General features: G+C 43.1%; 1 protein-coding gene across 1 annotated transcript in view; it reads right to left on the reverse strand.

Annotated features, from left to right (window-relative positions):
- Window positions 1-1,273: 1,273 nt before the first annotated feature.
- The window catches only part of TMEM200A (transmembrane protein 200A), a 251,191-nt gene continuing 233,648 nt past the window's right edge, over window positions 1,274-18,816 (reverse strand). Inside the window, exon 4 of the mRNA XM_063917326.1 lies at window positions 1,274-6,833. Coding sequence (XP_063773396.1) covers window positions 5,357-6,817 — 1,461 coding nt within the window. The 5' untranslated portion in view covers window positions 6,818-6,833 and the 3' untranslated portion in view covers window positions 1,274-5,356. The remainder of the gene's footprint in view (window positions 6,834-18,816) is intronic.

An 18,816-nucleotide genomic window follows, 5' to 3' on the forward strand; every position in this document is an offset into this window, starting at 1 on the left:
TTGGGTGGGGTGTGTTCAAACTAAACCTAAATTTCAATGGAATAGTTTTCTTTTCAGTTGCCCAATTTACATGTATAAAGAAACTAGAAAACTACTACTAAACTATATAATGCATTTGATTATAACAAAAATAGCGAATGTCCAGGGATTTTCTGCAGAAAATAATTTCAAAAGAAGAATTACTATGTAAAATGGTTTATTTGATGATAGATAAAGACTGGAGGAAAATAGAAGAAAAATACTTCATGCGAAAATGTCTATACTTTGTAAATGTAAGTAGATTTGCCATCAATATCCAACTGCAAAGCCATGTTGTAGCATTACTGGATAATGTATTATTAACATTAATACTTCATTTGAGACAAAATATCTTAAACACTGCTTAATATTTTGCAGAATATTTAATCAGCTAATGGTAATACTTAAAAATATGGACTGATAAAAATAAACTGTATGGAGGATATTTTATTACAAAAAAAAATTATATTTTGTTACTTTGTTCTGCTGTATGTTGTGTAAGATATTTGTAGAACATTTTAATCTGTCAATTGCTTAAACACTCTATGTAGAACCTCTTCTAAGATAATACATTCCATCATATCCTTAATGTTACTAAATTTGTATATGGATCCCAACCACACAATGCATGTAATAGTGTTTTCCATCAGATACTGCTACATCAGCTGCTTAGTGAATGATAGAAAGAATATGCCATTGCCTTGGTGTGGATCTTTGCTTCTGTTATGAAAATAGACCATAGGCTAAAGTGCATTTAGTGACTATTGTCTTAAATCTGAGCGCCTACAGTTGATACAGTTAACTTGCAATACACTTAAATATTTATGCAAAGGTATCCAATCTCCAAGTTTAAAGCATGAGGTTGCACAGTACATTGATGTCATGCAAACTAAGAAGGCAAACTAGAAAAAGAACCTAACAAATAGCTACAGATGTGTCTACATACATTGTGCCTCATCGCAGCGGGAGATGTCTGGCATGAGTGAGCTGCAACACCATTAGTTTTGGGCGTCTTTTGCCACAAATGCGCATTATTTGCATTACTATGTGAATAAAACGTACAATCAGACTCTGCTGATTAAAATTATATGGGGCATGCCTATTTTCTGTGTGCGTCTGTGGCTGTATCTGTATACGAAATGGTACATTACAGTTTTTTTCTAGGAAAACATTGTAATATAGCATTTCATATGCAGATACAGCTGTGGTCGCACACAGAATATAGGCATGCCACATATAATTTTAATCAGCATAAGCTGCTTGTGCATCCTATTTGCATTGTTTTGCAAATAACATGCATTTTAATAGAAAAAGTCACACAAAAGATGCTCAGCGCTACCTAGTCACGCCATGGATTTGTATAACTAGACGGGCTTTTTAATGTGCCAGGAGGCTAGATGTATGTGGACACATCTGTACCTAGGTGGTACCATATGCAAAACCACCACAGTTTTGGCCCCATTCCTTTCAAATTGTGCGTTAATATATGTACTGTGGATATTTTGCACTAACCTCTATTTTAAGGTGAAAGCTACTAAAGTGCACTTTGCTGTGTGATACAAAAGTTGCCACACTTCACATACAAGCCACAGGATTTATCATCAAACCCCTAAATAGCATATGTTTGGTTTAATCTTCATGGGTAAACACCTTGACAAGCTGACATGTTTAACTACAATAAAATAAAGACTACCCCCCACTCAATATGGTAACAGGTGTCATCCCTGTCACTGACTGAGCTCAGACAATCTCAAATATCATTGAATGTGTTAGAGACTGCTTCTGATTGGAGCTGCTTATTATCAGGGCTCAACAGAGATAGTGGCACTCTTTGGCAAGTGCTCTCCTGGAGTGTTCCAATGTACAATGTGTTCATACAGTAGTTCTAGAAGGACCAGCAGTCAATAACACTCATTATAAATATATATGTTTCTCTGCACTCTATACTGACATTAGATGCAGGACTGTCACATTTTGAACTTGTTAAATATGCTTTAGGAGCTCTCATTGACTGTTCACTACTATTTGGGACACAGGTCAACAGTAGAAACCTATCATATTGTTGGACATGTGCCTTTTCTGTCTCTATTTCTCAATATATGTTCAGTGTTACCAAACTTATATATTTCATCAATACCTACCAGATTCCATCCAGGCTCATTACGCTGGTTGTGATTATTGACCCTCTAGTGAGAAGTTATGTGAGATGTAATTACAAATAGCAGGTGATGATACCTTTTAACCACATTAAAACTCAATTTTTAACTCATTACTGTAAACTACGATTTATACACAATGTACTGTATTTTAAGTTCACTGTTTTTGTGGTAAAAGTACAGAATCAAGGTATTACAAATGAGTTGTGGGGCTTCATATGCATAATGGTATCCGTTCACATGGTCGACCATGTTATGGTCGACAGTCATTAGGTCGACCACTATTGGTCGACATTGACATGGTCGACATGGACACATGGTCGACACATGAAATGGTCGACACATGAAATGTCGACACATGAAAAGGTTGACATGAGTTTTTTTTACTTTTTTTTCTTTTGGGGAACTTTTCCATACTTTACGATCCACGTGGACTACTATTGGAACGGTAATCTGTGCCGAGCGAAGCGGTAGCGGGGCGAAGGCACCATGCCCGAAGCATGGCGAGCAAAGCGAGCCATGCGAGGGGATGCGGTGCACTAATTGGGGTTCCCAGTCACTTTAAGCCAAAAACGACTCAAAAAAAAGTTAAAAAACTCATGTCGACCTTTTCATGTCGACCTTTCATGTGTCGACCATTTTCATGTGTCGACCATGTGTCCATGTCGACCATGTCAATGTCGACCAATAGTGGTCGACATAATGACTGTCGACCATAACATGGTCGACCATTCATACCGGAACCATGCATAATATACTATTCTCAATACAGTGCTGTCCATATGGTGATATTTATATCCTCTATTGCATATTGGTTAATATTGATTTCATTCTTCATGTAGTTTGTCTTATGCTTAATTATTATTATTATTATTATTATTATTATTATTATCCTTTATTTATATGGCACCACAAGGGTTCCACAGCGCCCAATTACAGAATGTAATAAAAGTTGTCTTAATTGTTGACTTATAATAGTATCCCCACAAAACTTTACTTTCCATCTCTAAAATTAGTAACACTCATGTTTGACGTGCCATCACTTGTAGGGCCACCAAAGGGTGTAACTATAATTTACACATATTTATTTCAACAGCCAGGGCTGCCAACAGGGGCCGAATGCTATCAAATATTAGGCTAGTAATATCTAGAGGAGGGGACCCAAATATTTTTTGAGGACTCCCTAGAGGACTGAGTCCAAAGTTAGGCTGATCTGTTTATTTACCTTATGTTATAATTCACCTATTCTAATGCATGCTGTTTGAGCTCCTCTCTCATTTGTCACAAAAACATGTATTTTTTTCTAATTATTCATTCTTCTAGGTGCAAACCACCACGTGATAAATTGCTGTGCATAGTAACACAGTTTTCGAGGGACAAAGATGGTTTGAGTTTATGCAGTTTGGCTTCGTACTATTTTATGTGCACTTTTGCCTTTACTGAATTAAAGTTTGCAAGCCGCACTTCAAATACAGTACCATGAAACTCCACAGTTTGATGAAACCACACCTTAGTAACTCTCCCCCAAAGGGTTTCTTAAACTGTCAACACAAAAAAATGTAAAGCTTTACCATTTAAAATGACTTTTTCCACAATCCCCCTATCTCATGTCAAGATTCATATACTGTATGCATCTCTATTTCTGAGCGCTACTGACAGACCAGAATTGTGTGGATTTTCAAGTTAAATATTTAGATACACTGATATATTTAGTGCTCAGAAAATAAAGTGCACTATTTTTACTCAATGATTCTCCATATTTTACTTATGTCACAACAAGGCATATTGTATGTGTTTACTTAAAGTTTGCAAACCCAATATTAATTTTCAATAGCCACTGAGAAATGTTAATATTATTCATGTATATTAAACATGAACTAAAAGCATCAGTACATAAATGAGTTACTTTGGTAAGTCATATGTCCATGAAAGTAGCAGACAAAAGCAAAAGGATTCCATGGGAACTCTTCTTTGGCTTACACCAGGCATGTCCAAACTGCGGCCCTCCAGCTGTTGTGAAACTACATATCCCAGCATGCCCGGACACAGTTTTGCTGCCAGAGAATGCTAAAGCTGTGTCACGGCATGCTGGGATGTGTAGTTTCTCAACAGCTGGAGGGCCACAGTTTGGACATGCCTGGCTTACACAAACCACATGAATGACTATTATTATTTATATCATCACAATATGTAATATCTATCAGTAGTAAAAAATATATACATCTTTCACCAGTAAAAAGACTTTGAATGTATAAACAATTATAAACATTGTAAAGGATAGCTACCACCCATATGATATCAGACTTGGCAATATTCATAAAAATATATCAGTACATGCTCCTTATCACTACACAATAACTAAAATTGTGTTTTATTCAGTAGCTCGAATAGGAGTCTTTCTAACTGGTATTCTTTGTATGTGGGCACTGAGAATGGCCTGTTCCCATTAGAGTATGTACACATAGCAGGAGTAAACTTTCCCTTAATTTGTCACTTCTGTGTTTTGCTCACAGATTTCTGAACAGAGTATAAAACCACTGACTCCCAAACTGGATGCCATGGCATCCTGGGTACCACATGGCACTTGCAGGAGTGCCACTGGTTGGGAGTCCATTACCAACTTAAAATATTTTATGGTCAATGTGATAGGCAAAACCAGTGCTGGTGGCTGTCAGTCAAAACATAAGTGGACAAACAGAAGTGCAACCCTGTCCATCATTGTATAATTTAACATAAGGATGATAGGTAAGCACAATTTACATAACTTAATCATTTTTGCCAGTCTTCTCAATAAGAAACTTTTGGCATATGGGTGCCAAGAACAAAATGCTGGTACCCTAGGGTGCTGTGATTCAAGATAGTTTGGGAACAGCTGGTATAAGACAAGAGGATACAGTAATATATTTTCTTTATGCAGAATACAATATGTCAGTGACAATTCTCAGAGGTCTATCAATAATGCTGTGAGCAAAACAGAAAAACAAAGGAGCACAGTTGAGCATAAATTATCTGTGTGCACATACAGTTCTCTACATTATAATTTTCCATAATTAGTATAAAAATGGCACAAAATTTCCAGTGGCCTATCCTAAATCTGCCAACATATAAACCGAAAAATATATACTTTTTTGAATATTTCCAAATTCTGTTTTCTATAGGAGTGATAAATGTTTAGCGAAAATTCAAAATCTTGTTTCTGATGTACCTCTCTTAAGATTATTACTCAAAAACTCATCATTTTCAAAACTCAAGTTGTTGTGTGATCTCGAGATCATAAGAAGTTTCTCCTTGTTGGTGTAGTCCTTTCTTGCTGGAGGAGCCTGGGGTACAATCAACCTGTCCATTGGGTCTTCTTTATTTTCAAGTTTCATATACCCCTTGCTGTTGCTACGATCCAGTCTAGGCCAGCTCGGGTGCTTTCTTTGTTCTGCTTGAACTGTAAGTGTAGAAGGACCTCTGTCTAAGTCTAAAGATTTGGAATGTGATGATAAAATATGCAAAGATGTGTTGGATCCAAACTGTTTACTGGCAGCTCCTGGAGATAAAAGCGTTCCACTATTAGGCGCTGAAACTATAGACGAGTTACTCCTGAGTGGTTCCATAATAGAGCAGCTGCGTGATAAAGATGAACTGACAGGCTTGTAAGGTCTGTTGCCATCATCTGCTAACGGAATTGATAAAGAATCCATTGATACATTTCTTGGCCTGCTGCTACTGATATCTGAGTCTTCAGTAATATTATCAATGTCTGGCTCATCAATTACACAGTTATTCAATTTTATTACAGGTAAGGTGAAAGCATTTATTGACGATGATACTATAGACTTTGTTTCACATCTTTTGGAGTTGCTGCTTCTATCATCACCTATCCTATTTGAGTGGCAGTGCAGACCAAATACTGAGCCTGAGCGCTCCATAAGAAGTGGGGGCAAGAGATTTGTAAAGCCTTTACTTACACGAGGACTGCTGCCTTCATCGTCTATAGAACTGGAACTTCTGTAGCTTCCAGGGAAGGATGCAATGGTATTAGCAGCCAACTTAGATGCACATGGGTTGTCAGAATGACGGTACTCTGCTTCTCCATACAAGCCTGAGAAAGTGCCATTGAGATGCTTTTGTTCTTTTATCCTCATGCTGTGAATATCTATGACAGTTGAATATATATCTCTCATATGAATGACTTTTGTTTCCTTATCACGATTTTCATGAAGTATAGCATTAGCACAAATAAATATAAATATACCGATACCCATTGTAAAGGGACCTAACATTTTCATTTTCTCTGAATGTAGATGCTGCTCAAAAAATCTTACCATCATCCCAGTTTCTCTAAGTATTTGTGTTTTATTAACTTCTAGTGTAATATCTGGTGTTAAAAATGTTTCCTTTTGAGGCCAATAGCCAAGTACAGCCATAGCTATCCCTGCTACGGAAACCAAGACCCCCAAGATTAGGAAGAATCCAGATGGAGAGTAAAGACGAATTTTCCCTCTCACAATGACTACATCTGCTCTTGGACGACGTCTTACAGGCTTCTTCTCAGTAGGCGGTGATGTAGGCCGGGACAGGAGATGCTGAGACCTGGCTGAGTCTTGCCTCTTTAAGGCTGCCAGTCCTGTTATAACTCCTCCAGTTGCTATCATAGTTAAGTCTTGAAATCTGAAGAAAAAAGTGAAATAAAACATTTAAATAGGTTTACATGAAAATATGTTTGTTTGTTTTTTATGGAAAGCAAACCAATACCCCTTTCACACTTACATCAAAATCCCAGGTTTTTCATGTGAACATGCAGAGTAGTGTAATGAGTGTGGGGCAAGCAGGGCAAGTGCCCTGGGCACCAGGATAGGTTCAGGGCAGAGGGGCAGTTACCAGAGCACCGGCCATGGGAAGCAGAAAACAGGAGGCAGGAGCCGCAACATGGACCCATGTGAGGAGTTCAACGAGCAAGCCAGTGTGGAGGAGCTGGGGCTGCTGTGTGTGCGGAGAGGGAGGGCATGCCATGAAATCACGCCCTTCCCCAGTTGACCACGCTCCCTTTTGGAAGTGATTGGGGTAGGGGGGGGGGGGGGGGCGCTGTTTTTTAAACATGCCCTGGGCGCTGAGCGCTCTTGTTACGCCTCTGACCATGCATCAACCTGGGATTTTGGCATGGATGAATGGAAACTACCCAGGACAAAGACCTGGGATGTCGACCCTGTTCTGTACCAGGGTCGGGCTGAGACCCAGTACTTTGTCAGCTTGATGGACTTGGGAATTTCCTGGTTTGCATGTGTGAAAGGGTTGTAATAAATGAAAGCATTTAAGTACTGTATAATGTAATGAACCCCAATTTGTGTTTGACATTTCCCTCACTACAATCTTCTTGAAACATAGAGCTGTTTATGGGGATTACAGTTTCATATGTCCGTATCTCTATAATTTGTAACTCATTCTGGGCATACTTAAAGAAGAAGAGGTACTGTATTAGAAACACATTTTTCTGACAGTCAATATTATGTGAAAGTAAGGGGGAGATGTATCAAATGTTGAAGAGAAATAAAGTGGAGAGAGATAAAGTGCTAACCAATCGGCTTCTAACTGCCATTTTACAGGCTGTGTTTGAAAAATGACAGATTGGTTGATACTTTATGTCTATAAATTGTATCACTCTCCAAGATTTGATACACCTCCCCCAAAGTCATTTATACATTGCACTTATTGGAATAATTGTAATTATCCCCTGATTTACTACTTGGGAGACTGCAGATATGTGTGCACTCACTGCATCTTTTTCCATCATGATACCAATAAAGGCCATCATATCTGTACACATATTTGCACATACTGAATCTGGCAAGAATTCAGGTATGGCAACTCCACGACTGTAGATATTCCAGATATTGTGATACATGGTGGTGGGCGGTGGTTAATGTGGTTAATAATATAACATTTGCTTTGTTGGATTTTTTTTTTAGGCATTTCACATATTAACTAATTAACAAAACTACATTGCAATCAAACTAATTAGCTGATTATATATTCCTGTGTGATTATTTGACTTTTCAGAACACACAATAAAAACAGAAACTGGGTTTTGGCATGCAGCCCTACATATTTCCAGCAAACATTTAACACAACTATGGCCCTCATTCCGAGTTGTTCGCTCGCTAGCTGCTTTTAGCAACATTGCACACGCTAAGCCGCTGCCCTCTGGGAGTGTATCTTAGCTTAGCAGAATTGCGAACGAAAGATTAGCAGAATTGCGAATAGAAATTTCTTAGCAGTTTCTGAGTAGCTCCAGACTTACTCAGCCATTGCGATCCGTTCAGTCAGTTTCGTTCATGGTTTGACGTCACAAACACACCCAGCATTCGCCCAGACACTCCCCCATTTCTTCAGACACTCCCGCGTTTTTCCCAGAAACGCCAGCGTTTTTTCGCACACGCCCAGAAACACCCACTTCCTGTCAATCACAGTACGATCACCAGAACGATGAAAAAACCTCGTTATGCCGTGAGTAAAATACTTAACTTTTGTGTAAAATAACTAAGCGCATGCGCTCTGTGAACCATGCGCATGCGCAGTAAGCGACTAATCGCAATATAGCGAAAATCGGCAACAAGCGAACAACCCCCTATATTAGATCATTTTAGAGCTATAGTAACATGTCAACTTATTTGCCAAGAGCCTCCAGCTATTATTGAAAATGTCATCTAATAGCTGTACACACTAAGGCAATGACAGAAACTTTGGAAGATATATGATGGGAGTTGTGAGGCTGCGAATGTGTATTACTGGTATGCTCAAATTGCCATATTGATGTTCCCTAATAGGTGAACATACAGGAACTTATGGCCTAATTCAGATTGCTGTGCTGCAAATTTGCAGAGGGCTGCTATCAGATAGTCGCCGCCCATAGAGAGTGAAAACCCGCCCTGTGCAAGTGTGCAAATTATGCGTACGCCGTGCGAAAACTTCACCAGACAGCGGGTAGCTGCAAATCCGTTCACAACTCACTCACCATCGAATGATTTTTCCAGTCTGTGCGTAGCCCAAGACTTACTCCTACAGTACGATAGAATCTGGCTGTTCGGGGCCAGAGCTGATGTCGCACACTTTCCCAGAAAACTCTTGGGAACGCCTGCGTTTTTCCTGACACGCCATGAAAACGGCCAGTTACCACCCCAAATGTCCGCTTCCTGTCAATCACCTTGCATATGCCTAGCGATCGAAATTTTCACACGATTCTATCGCTGTTTGGGCTCGCGTATGTGCATTGCCGTGCATACGTATGCACAGTCATTCTATAATCGTCCGCTGTGTGATTTCTTACAACAGCAATCAGGTCTGAATTAGGCTAAAAATGTAACTGATCCAGTATAATGGGGCATTCTGATGTCAGAAAAGCTGTTTATAGAAATATAATTTACACAGAGGTGTCAATGGATACTGTCTATAAATATGTACTATTGCGCATACAGCTATATAATATATACCTAAACACAATGGGTATAAAATACAAGTAGCATCCGTTAAATCCTTAATGTTGTGCATCACACACTGCATTACAGATAATGAAGCCAAAAAGCCAACACATACTGTGACAATATCATCTGCAGAGAACAGGTGTCAGACTATTTTTGTACCTCACAACCAAAGGTACACAGGCTGCAGTTAGAAAGACGTTTTTCCTTTATCATGTGCCATTGGGGAATGTGTAAACAACTGATATTTTTGTTCAGGGAAGCAGAAGAGCATGTTCCACACTGGGATTGTCACAAACTGTAGCTGATGGATCTGAGGAAGATACAGTGTTTCCTTGACTCCTGTTGTGATACTGTAAGAAACAGCAACCAGCATCGTCTGTTATATTGTTCCTTTCTGCTCACTTTAGGTTAACTGACAACAATTTAATAATACTATCATACCACAAGAATAAAACATTTAATGTAACTTGTGGCTGCAAGCAGCACAATAAATATTTAATAGGTCATTTGTGTCCTTGTTGACTGTAAGCGATCTGCAGCAGTTTGCTTTCTATATTAATCTGATTGTTGCTTGTACTCAGGACCGTTTCTAGGGCCGGGCGAGCCGTGTAATCGCAAGGGGCGCTGCGGCCAGTGTTTGCAGCAGCATTCTATGCGGTCTAGCTGACCGCATCGAATACTGATGGAATATCCCACCCAAAATGGCCGCCGCCATGGAGGAGACAGATGCTAGAGGACCATACTAGACCTAATAGACCTCTAGCATCTGTCAGGGAAGCTGATACCCAGAAGTGGCGGGATCCGCTGGGGACAACCCCCTGACAACGAGCAAAAAGGTACCAATACTGGGGCAGGCCAGGGCATAACTGTGGGTAATAATAAGTTATGCTGGACAGCACTGTGTGGGGCATAATAAAGTGTCAGGGGCATAACTGTGTATTATACACAGTAATGCCCCTGACACTTTATTATGCCCCACAGTTACTCTGTGTATGGATTATTATGGAGCAGGGGGCATTATTGTGTGTGGTATATTATGGTGCAGTGGGCATTACTGTAATAATATGGTGCAGGGGGCATTACTGTGTGATGCATAACATAGTGCAGGGGGCATAACTGTGTGGGCATATTATGGTGTAGTGAGCATTTCTGAGCGGTGTATACTATGGTGCAAGGGGCGTTAATGTGTGAGGCATAATATGGTGGAATTTTTTATTTTCCTGTAAGGTAGTCTTTTCTTGCAAGGCCCTGCCCATTTTATTGAGATCACTCCTCCTTTAGTGATGACACACCCCCTTCAGTTACTTTTATTATGGCTGGGGGGGGGAGGGGATTTTTTTTACTATTGGCACTAGGAGCCAAAATGTCTAGAAGAGGCTCTGCTTGTACTGTAACTAGGGCTACTTATCACTGGAATCATAAATATCAGACAGCTTTCTAAATTGACACCTTAACATAATTCAGTTTCCTTTTGTACAGTAAATTTCTTGAAACTTTATTTTTTTAAGCCTATGTACTGCAATTAATGTTTTTCCAAGAGCAATACATGACTACCACTTATTTGTGATGATTGTGAATGCTCATAAACAGTGGCGTCAGAAGGCGGGTGCGGGGGTGACACCAAAGTGCTAGCGCTTCTACAGTGACAGGAGCCGAGTACTGCAGTGAAATAATCTCCTACAGCACTCGCCACCTGTCACAGAGAAGAGCCGGCACTGCACGCTACCCAGTCTCCGGGGGCAGTCAGCATCTTCGGGGAAGCTAGACATGCCCCCGGAGCAAAGGAGAAAAGATGCTCGAGTCACGCCCCTTTTAAATTAGGCCACACTCCCTTTTCGGACACCCGCGGCTCCGGCGGCCTGAACGGAGAAGGGGGGTGTAATAGTAGACTGCGCTACGGGTGTCACCACACCTAGGTGACGCCTCTGCTCATAAATATAGTTTGACTATTGCGGTTTTCAAGACCAAAGTCTAGAATACCTTTACTGATAATAACTTTATAATGATTATGTCTGTACATAGACATTGTTTTTGAGAAATGTACTCCTTGAGACTGTATGAACTATGGAGACAAAAAAAAAAGTTTGGTGGGGAATTTTTATTTGTTTGTTCCTGCATCATGCAAAACTAGATGATGACACTTGGCTCATGCAGTGCACAGGCTCCTCAAGCTAAAAATTATCATATGTATATAAATAGATTTTTTTGGGGACAAGTATACTTCTATGGACAGTTTATGAACTATGGAGACAAAAATGTTTTTATCAGAATTTGCACAGGTTCCTCAAGTCAAAAATGACTATGGGGATCATTCAGACCTGGTTGCACAGCGGCTGCGCAGCAACACACTTTGTAGTCAAATCCCTGATGGATGCAACCGCAATGTGATAACGACGTGCATTTGCGGGGCAGCAACATGGCATTGTGGGGGGGGGGGGGGGGCAAAAGGGGTCAGGCCGGGACCAGGGTGGCTGTGTGACATCACGCAGCCGCTCTGGAAAAAAAATGTCCAATTGCAGACGCATCGGGAGGTGGGCTCACACATGTCAAGATCTATTTCGCAGGAAAAAACAACTATATATTAATAACCATAGAGTTGCAGTATACATGTCAGTCCAGTAGATGGTGTACCAAGACAGATACGACACATAGGGGTAAATTTACTAAGATTCGTATTTTCCCGTTTCAGGTCAAAGTTCAATCACGAATGACATCGACAGTGTAAAATTGCAACTTTTTGAATTGATTACGTCTAATTTACTAAGCTGCCGTATTTAGCCTTTTCGGGTTTTCCGATGTCGATGTCATTCGTTTTTTTTTTCTGTTTTTTACGGCAGTGATTAGCAAAGCACTGCCGACTTTTTTACAATGAATCTCGGCCGGATCTGTGTGATCCATGCTGGGGTTCATTTTTTTTTTTTTTTTTAATTAAACACTGTAAAGTCCAAAAAAAAAATTGCGTGGGGTCCCCCCTCCTAAGCATAACCAGCCTCGGGCTCTTTGAGCCGATCCTGGTTGCAGAAATATGGGGAAAAAATTGACAGGGGTTCCCCCATATTTAAGCAACCAGCATCGGGCTCTGCGCCTAGTCCTGGTTCCAAAAATACGGGGGACAAAAAGAGTAGGGGTCCCCCGTATTTTTAAAACCAGCACCGGGCTCCACTAGCTGGACAGATAATGCCACAGCCGGGGGTCACTTTTATATAGTGCCCTGCGGCCGTGGCATCAAATATCCAACTAGTCACCCCTGGCCGGGGTACCCTGGGGGAGTGGGGACCCCTTCAATCAAGGGGTCCCCCCCCCCAGCCACCCAACGGCCAGGGGTGAAGCCCGAGGCTGTCCCCCCCCATCCAATGGGCTGCGGATGGGGGGGCTGATAGCCTTTTGTGATAATGAAAAGATATTGTTTTTAGTAGCAGTACTACAAGGCCCAGCAAGCCTCCCCCGCATGCTGGTACTTGGAGAACCACAAGTACCAGCATGCGGCGGAAAAACGGGCCCGCTGGTACCTGTAGTACTACTACTAAAAAAATACCCAAAAAAAGACAAGACACACACACCGTGAAAGTAAAGATTTATTACATACATGCACACAAACATACATACATACTTACCTTATGTTCACACGAGGGTCTGTCCTCTTCTCCAGTAGAATCCAAGGGGTACCTGTTGAATAAATTCTACTCACCAGATCCCGTGTCCCAGGGTCCTCGGGGCAACCATTTGTAATCCAGGTACTTGAATAAAATAACAAAACGGAAAGCCGAGCCACGAACTGAAAGGGGCCCCATGTTTTCACATGGGACTCCTTTCCCCGAATGCCAGAAACCCACTCTGACTGATGTCTAAGTGGGTTTCTTCAGCCAATCAGGGAGCGCTACGTTGTAGCACCCTCCTGATCGGCTGTGTGCTCCTGTACTGTCTGACAGGCGGCACACGGCAGTGTTACAATGTAGCGCCTATGCGCTCCATTGTAACCAATGGTGGGAACTTACTGCCCTGCGGTTGACCTAAAGTGACGTCACCGCTGAGCAGAAAGTTCCCACCATTGGTTACAATGGAGCGCATAGGCGCTACATTGTAACACTGCCGTGTGCCGCCTGTCAGACAGTACAGGAGCACACAGCCGATCAGGAGGGTGCTACAACGTAGCGCTCCCTGATTGGCTGAAGAAACCCACTTTGACATCAGTCAGAGTGGGTTTCTGGCATTCGGGGAAAGGAGTCCCATGTGAAAACATGGGGCCCCTTTCAGTTCGTGGCTCGGCTCTCCGTTTTGTTATTTTATTCAAGTACCTGGATTACAAATGGTTGCCCCGAGGACCCTGGGACACGGGATCTGGTGAGTAGAATTTATTCAACAGGTACCCCTTGGATTCTACTGGAGAAGAGGACAGACCCTCGTGTGAACATAAGGTAAGTATGTATGTATGTTTGTGTGCATGTATGTAATAAATCTTTACTTTCACGGTGTGTGTGTCTTGTGTTTATTTGGGTATTTTTTTAGTAATAGTACTACAGGTACCAGCGGGCCCGTTTTTCCGCCGCATGCTGGTACTTGTGGTTCTCCAAGTACCAGCATGCGGGGGAGGCTTGCTGGGACTTGTAGTACTGCTACTAAAAACAATATCTTTTCATTTACAACAAAGGCTATCAGCCCCCCCATCCGCAGCCCATTGGATGGGGGGGGGACAGCCTCGGGCTTCACCCCTGGCCCTTGGGTGGCTGGGGGGGGAGACCCCTTGATTGAAGGTGTCCCCACTCCCCCAGGGTACCCCGGCCAGGGGTGACTAGTTGGATTTTTGATGCCACGGCCGCAGGGCACTATATAAAAGTGACCCCCGGCTGTGGCATTATCTGTCCAGCTAGTGGAGCCCGGTGCTGGTTTTAAAAATACGGGGGACCCCTACTCTTTTTGTCCCCCGTATTTTTGGAACCAGGACCAGGCGCAGAGCCCGATGCTGGTTGCTTAAATATGGGGGAACCCCTGTCATTTTTTCCCCCATATTTCTGCAACCAGGATCGGCTCAAAGAGCCCGAGGCTGGTTATGCTTAGGAGGGGGGACCCCACGCAATTTTTTTTTTTGAAAATAATCACTTTCCCACCCCTTCCCACTGATATACATGCACGGATCTCATGGATCCGTGCATGCCTATACAATCACGGTAAAAAAAAGCAGGTCTGTTTTTTTAAAGCACTTTTTTACGAGTTGTAATTTTTCACGGCAGTGTTTGGTTTTTTTTTGCTTTGCACTTCTTAGTAAATTACCGAGATTCATAGTTAAACAGCCGCGTTTTGACCGATGGTGTATTCATTCGTAATTTTTTTGTTGGACTTCCAAAAAATTACGAATGCCCTCATCACTGCCGTGATTATTGCTTAGTAAATTACCGAGATGACACTTTGATGAAAAAACGGCATCTCGGTCAAAATCGGGACCTTAGTAAATTTACCCCAGTGTGTCTATGGTCATGTTACTTGCAACCTTTCAGTGTTACTGTACGTTAAGTAGCAACAGATTTGGGATCTACAAGATAATATTTGTTTGACTAAAGTCAACTTAGACTGGACTGTGAAACTGATTGCCCCTTGAAATGCATTTTGTGGTTCACATAGAAAACATTGCTTATCGGTGTACTGTCACAGGGACAAACATTCAGGGCTGCAGGTGTAGGTCTCAGAACCAGCTGCTTCTCCCCTGACAGCTTTACTTGGCTTGCTCATGAGTTAGTAGCCACATCCTTTTTTGTTAATCCCTGAAGGAAAAACTTAAAACATTGTTTACCAAAGGCATTTTGTGATCAATGTCTGCAATATAAAACATACATCACAATATTAGATGCAGGGGCGTAACTAGAATGTTGTCAGCACAATAGCAAAATCTTGAACCCCCCTCCCCACCATTGTCATTACAATGCCCCTTAAGGAGCCGGAGAGAAAGAGAACAAGGGACAGAAATGGTGTCGGGGGGGGGGGGGGGGGAGAGAAAGGGAGGAGCAAGAAGAAACAATGAGGGAGAGAGGGGGCAGGTAGAGAGAGAGAGTTTCATGAAAAAGAGGGCCTGAGAGAAAGAGAGAGGCTGGCAGGGAGAAAGAGAGAAAGGGATGAGAGGGGAAAGAGAGAGAAAGGGTTTGGAGAGAGAGAGGGTATCAGAGAGAGAGAGAGAGAGAGAGAGAGAGAAGGGGGAGGAGCGAGAGGGAGTGAGAGAGATAGTGAGTGTCAGGGAATGAGAGAGAAAGAGGAGAGCAAGAGAGAGTGTCAGGGAGAGACAGGGATACAGAATGAGAGAGAGGGTGTCAGGGAGAGAGAGAGAAAGAGAGTATAAGGGAGAGAGTGTCATAAAATGGAGGTTTACAGCGCTTCTCAGTCGCACTTTGACCTACTTGTGGCGCAGTCCAAAGCACTATCCGTTATTCTCTGGTCCATCCGGCATCCCGCGCTCTCAGTCACAGCATCCATTTCAGAATAGTTAGGCTTCAGCTCCTTCCCGGCCTGCTAGGCCTCAGTCCACTTTGAAGCCTAGCCTGGAGTACTGCATGTTACTTCCTGATCAGCTGACTCTGCAGAGAACTCTCCAACTAGGTAGTGTTTCCCTGACTTGTGATCCCTTCAGCCTATCACCAGAGAGCAAGGGGTATATATTCCAGCTCCAAGCACTGGGAAGCTGTCAGTGCTTTGTTGTCCTCGAGCCTGTAGAGAGCTCCTGTAATCTCCTGCTTAAAGAGACCATTACCAACTTCAGCACTTCCTGACTCCTATCTCCAGGATATCTGCAAACCTGCACCGCTGGTTATCTCATCTCCAGGATATCTGCAAACCTGCACCGCTGGTTATCTCACCTCTAGGATATCTGCAAACCTGCACCGCTGGTTATCTCCTCTCCAGGATATCTGCAAGCCTGCACCGCTGGTTGTCCTATCTCCAGTATACCTGCAAACCTGCACCGCTGGTCAATACAATCTACAGTATATCTGCTAACCTGCATCACTGAGTATCCTATCCAGCTATCCTGAATTGCTGGTCCAAACCCAGCTTCCAGCTATCCTGAACTGCTGGTTCAATCCCAGCTTCCAGCTATCCAGCTATCCTGTACTGGTGGTTCAATCCCAGCTATCCAGTATCCTGAACTGCTGTTTCAATCCCAGTTTCCAGCTATCCAGCTATCCTGAACTGCTGGTTCAATCCCAGCTATCAGCTTTCCAGCTATCCTAAACTGCTGATTCAATCCCAGCTTTCAGCTATCCAGCTATCCTGTACTTCTGGTTCAATCCCAGCTTCCAGCTATCCAGCTATCCTGAACTGCTGGTTCAATCACAGCTTCCAGCTATCCAGGACTGCTGGTTCAGTCCAAGCTTCCAGCTATCCTGTACTGCTGGTTCAATCCCAGCTTCCAGCTATCCTGAACTGCTGGTTCAATCCCAGCTTCCAGCTATCCTGTACTGCTGGTTCAGTCCAAGCTTCCAGCTATCCTGAACCGCTGGTTCAATCCCAGCTTCCAGCTATCCTGTACTGATGGTTCAATGCCAGCTTCCAGCTATCCAGTACTGCTGGTTCAATCCCAGCTTCCAGATGTCCAGCTATCCTGAACTGCTGGTTCAATCCCAGCTTCCAGCTATCCTATACTGCTGGTTCAATCCCAGCTTTCAGCTATCCAGCTATCCTGAACTGCTGGTTCATTCCCATCTTCCAGCTATCCTGTACTGCTGGTTCAATCCCAGCTTCCAGCTATCCAGCTATCCTGAACTGCTGGTTCAATCCAAGCTTCTAGCTATCCTGTACTGCTGGTTAAATCCCAGCTTCCAGCTATCCAGCTATCTCCTGAACTGCTGGTTTCAGAGGCGGAACTACCGCCAGTGCAAGCAGTGCATTGCACTGGGGCCCGCCTCTGTCCAGGGGCCCAAGCATGTAATGAGTCAAACTGACTCATTACATGCCGCTGTGCGCTGCGGGCAACCGCTGCCCGTAGCGCACAGCCGCCCGGAGATGAGAGGAGCAGCGGTACGGGGGAAGGAGGAGGAGGGAGGTGGAGGAGGGAGCCGCAGCAGCGCTTTACTACTGGTGGAGGCGCTGCTGCTGCTGCCCCTCTGCTTCACTATAGGCTGTCTTCCGAGAACAGCCTATAGTGAAGCAGAGCGGCAGCAGCAGCAGCGCCTCCACCAATAACACAGCGCTGCTGCGGCTCCCTCCTCCACCTCCTCTACTGCCCGGGAATCGTCTGACGCTGCACCGAGGAGCCTGAGCCAGCGGAGAGGGTAAGTATAATTCTTTCTTTCTTTCTTTCTTTCTTTCTTTCTTTCTTTCTTTCTTTCTTTCTTTCTTTCTTTCTTTCTTTCTTTTTTTCTTTCTTTCTTTCTTTCTTTCTTTCTTTCTTTCTTTCTTTCTTTCTTTCTTTCTTTCTTTCTTTCTTTCTTTCCTACAAAAAAGGGGGACTGTGTGCCGCAATGTGTAAAAACGGGGAATCTGCCTGCCACAATGTGTAAAAACGGGGAATCTGCCTGCCGCAATATGTAACAAGGGCACGCTGTCTGCCGTAATGTGTAACAAGGGCACGCTGTCTGCCGCAATGTGTAAAAAGGGGGAATCTGCCTGCCGTAATGTGTAACAAGGGCACGCTGTCTGCCGCAATGTGTAAAAAGGGGGAATCTGCCTGCCGTAATGTGTAACAAGGGCACGCTGTCTGCCGTTATGTGAAAAAAAGTGTACGCTGTCTGCCGTTATGTTTAACAAGGGCACGCTGTCTGCCGTTATGTGAAAAAAGTGTACGCTGTCTGCCGCTATGTTTAACAAGGGCACGCTGTCTGCCGTTATGTGAAAAAAGTGTACGCTGTCTGCCGCTATGTTTAACAAGGGCATGCTGTCTGCCGTTATTTGTAAAAAGTGTACGCTGTCTGCCGCTATGTTTAACAAGGGCACGCTGTCTGCCGTTATTTGTAAAAAGTGTACGCTGTCTGCCGCTATGTGTAACAAGGGCACGCTGTCTGCCGTTATTTGTAAAAAGTGTACGCTGTCTGCCGCTATGTGTAACAAGGGCACGCTGTCTGCCGCTATGTGTAACAAGGGCACACTGTCTGCCGTTATGTGTAAAAAGGGCACGCTGTCTGCGTTATGTGTAAAAAAGGGGGACGCTGTCTGCCGTAATGTGTAAAAAGGGGACGCTGTCTGCTGTAATGTGTAAA

The sequence above is a fragment of the Pseudophryne corroboree genome, chromosome 4 (assembly GCF_028390025.1).
Source record: "Pseudophryne corroboree isolate aPseCor3 chromosome 4, aPseCor3.hap2, whole genome shotgun sequence".
NCBI lineage: Eukaryota > Metazoa > Chordata > Amphibia > Anura > Myobatrachidae > Pseudophryne > Pseudophryne corroboree.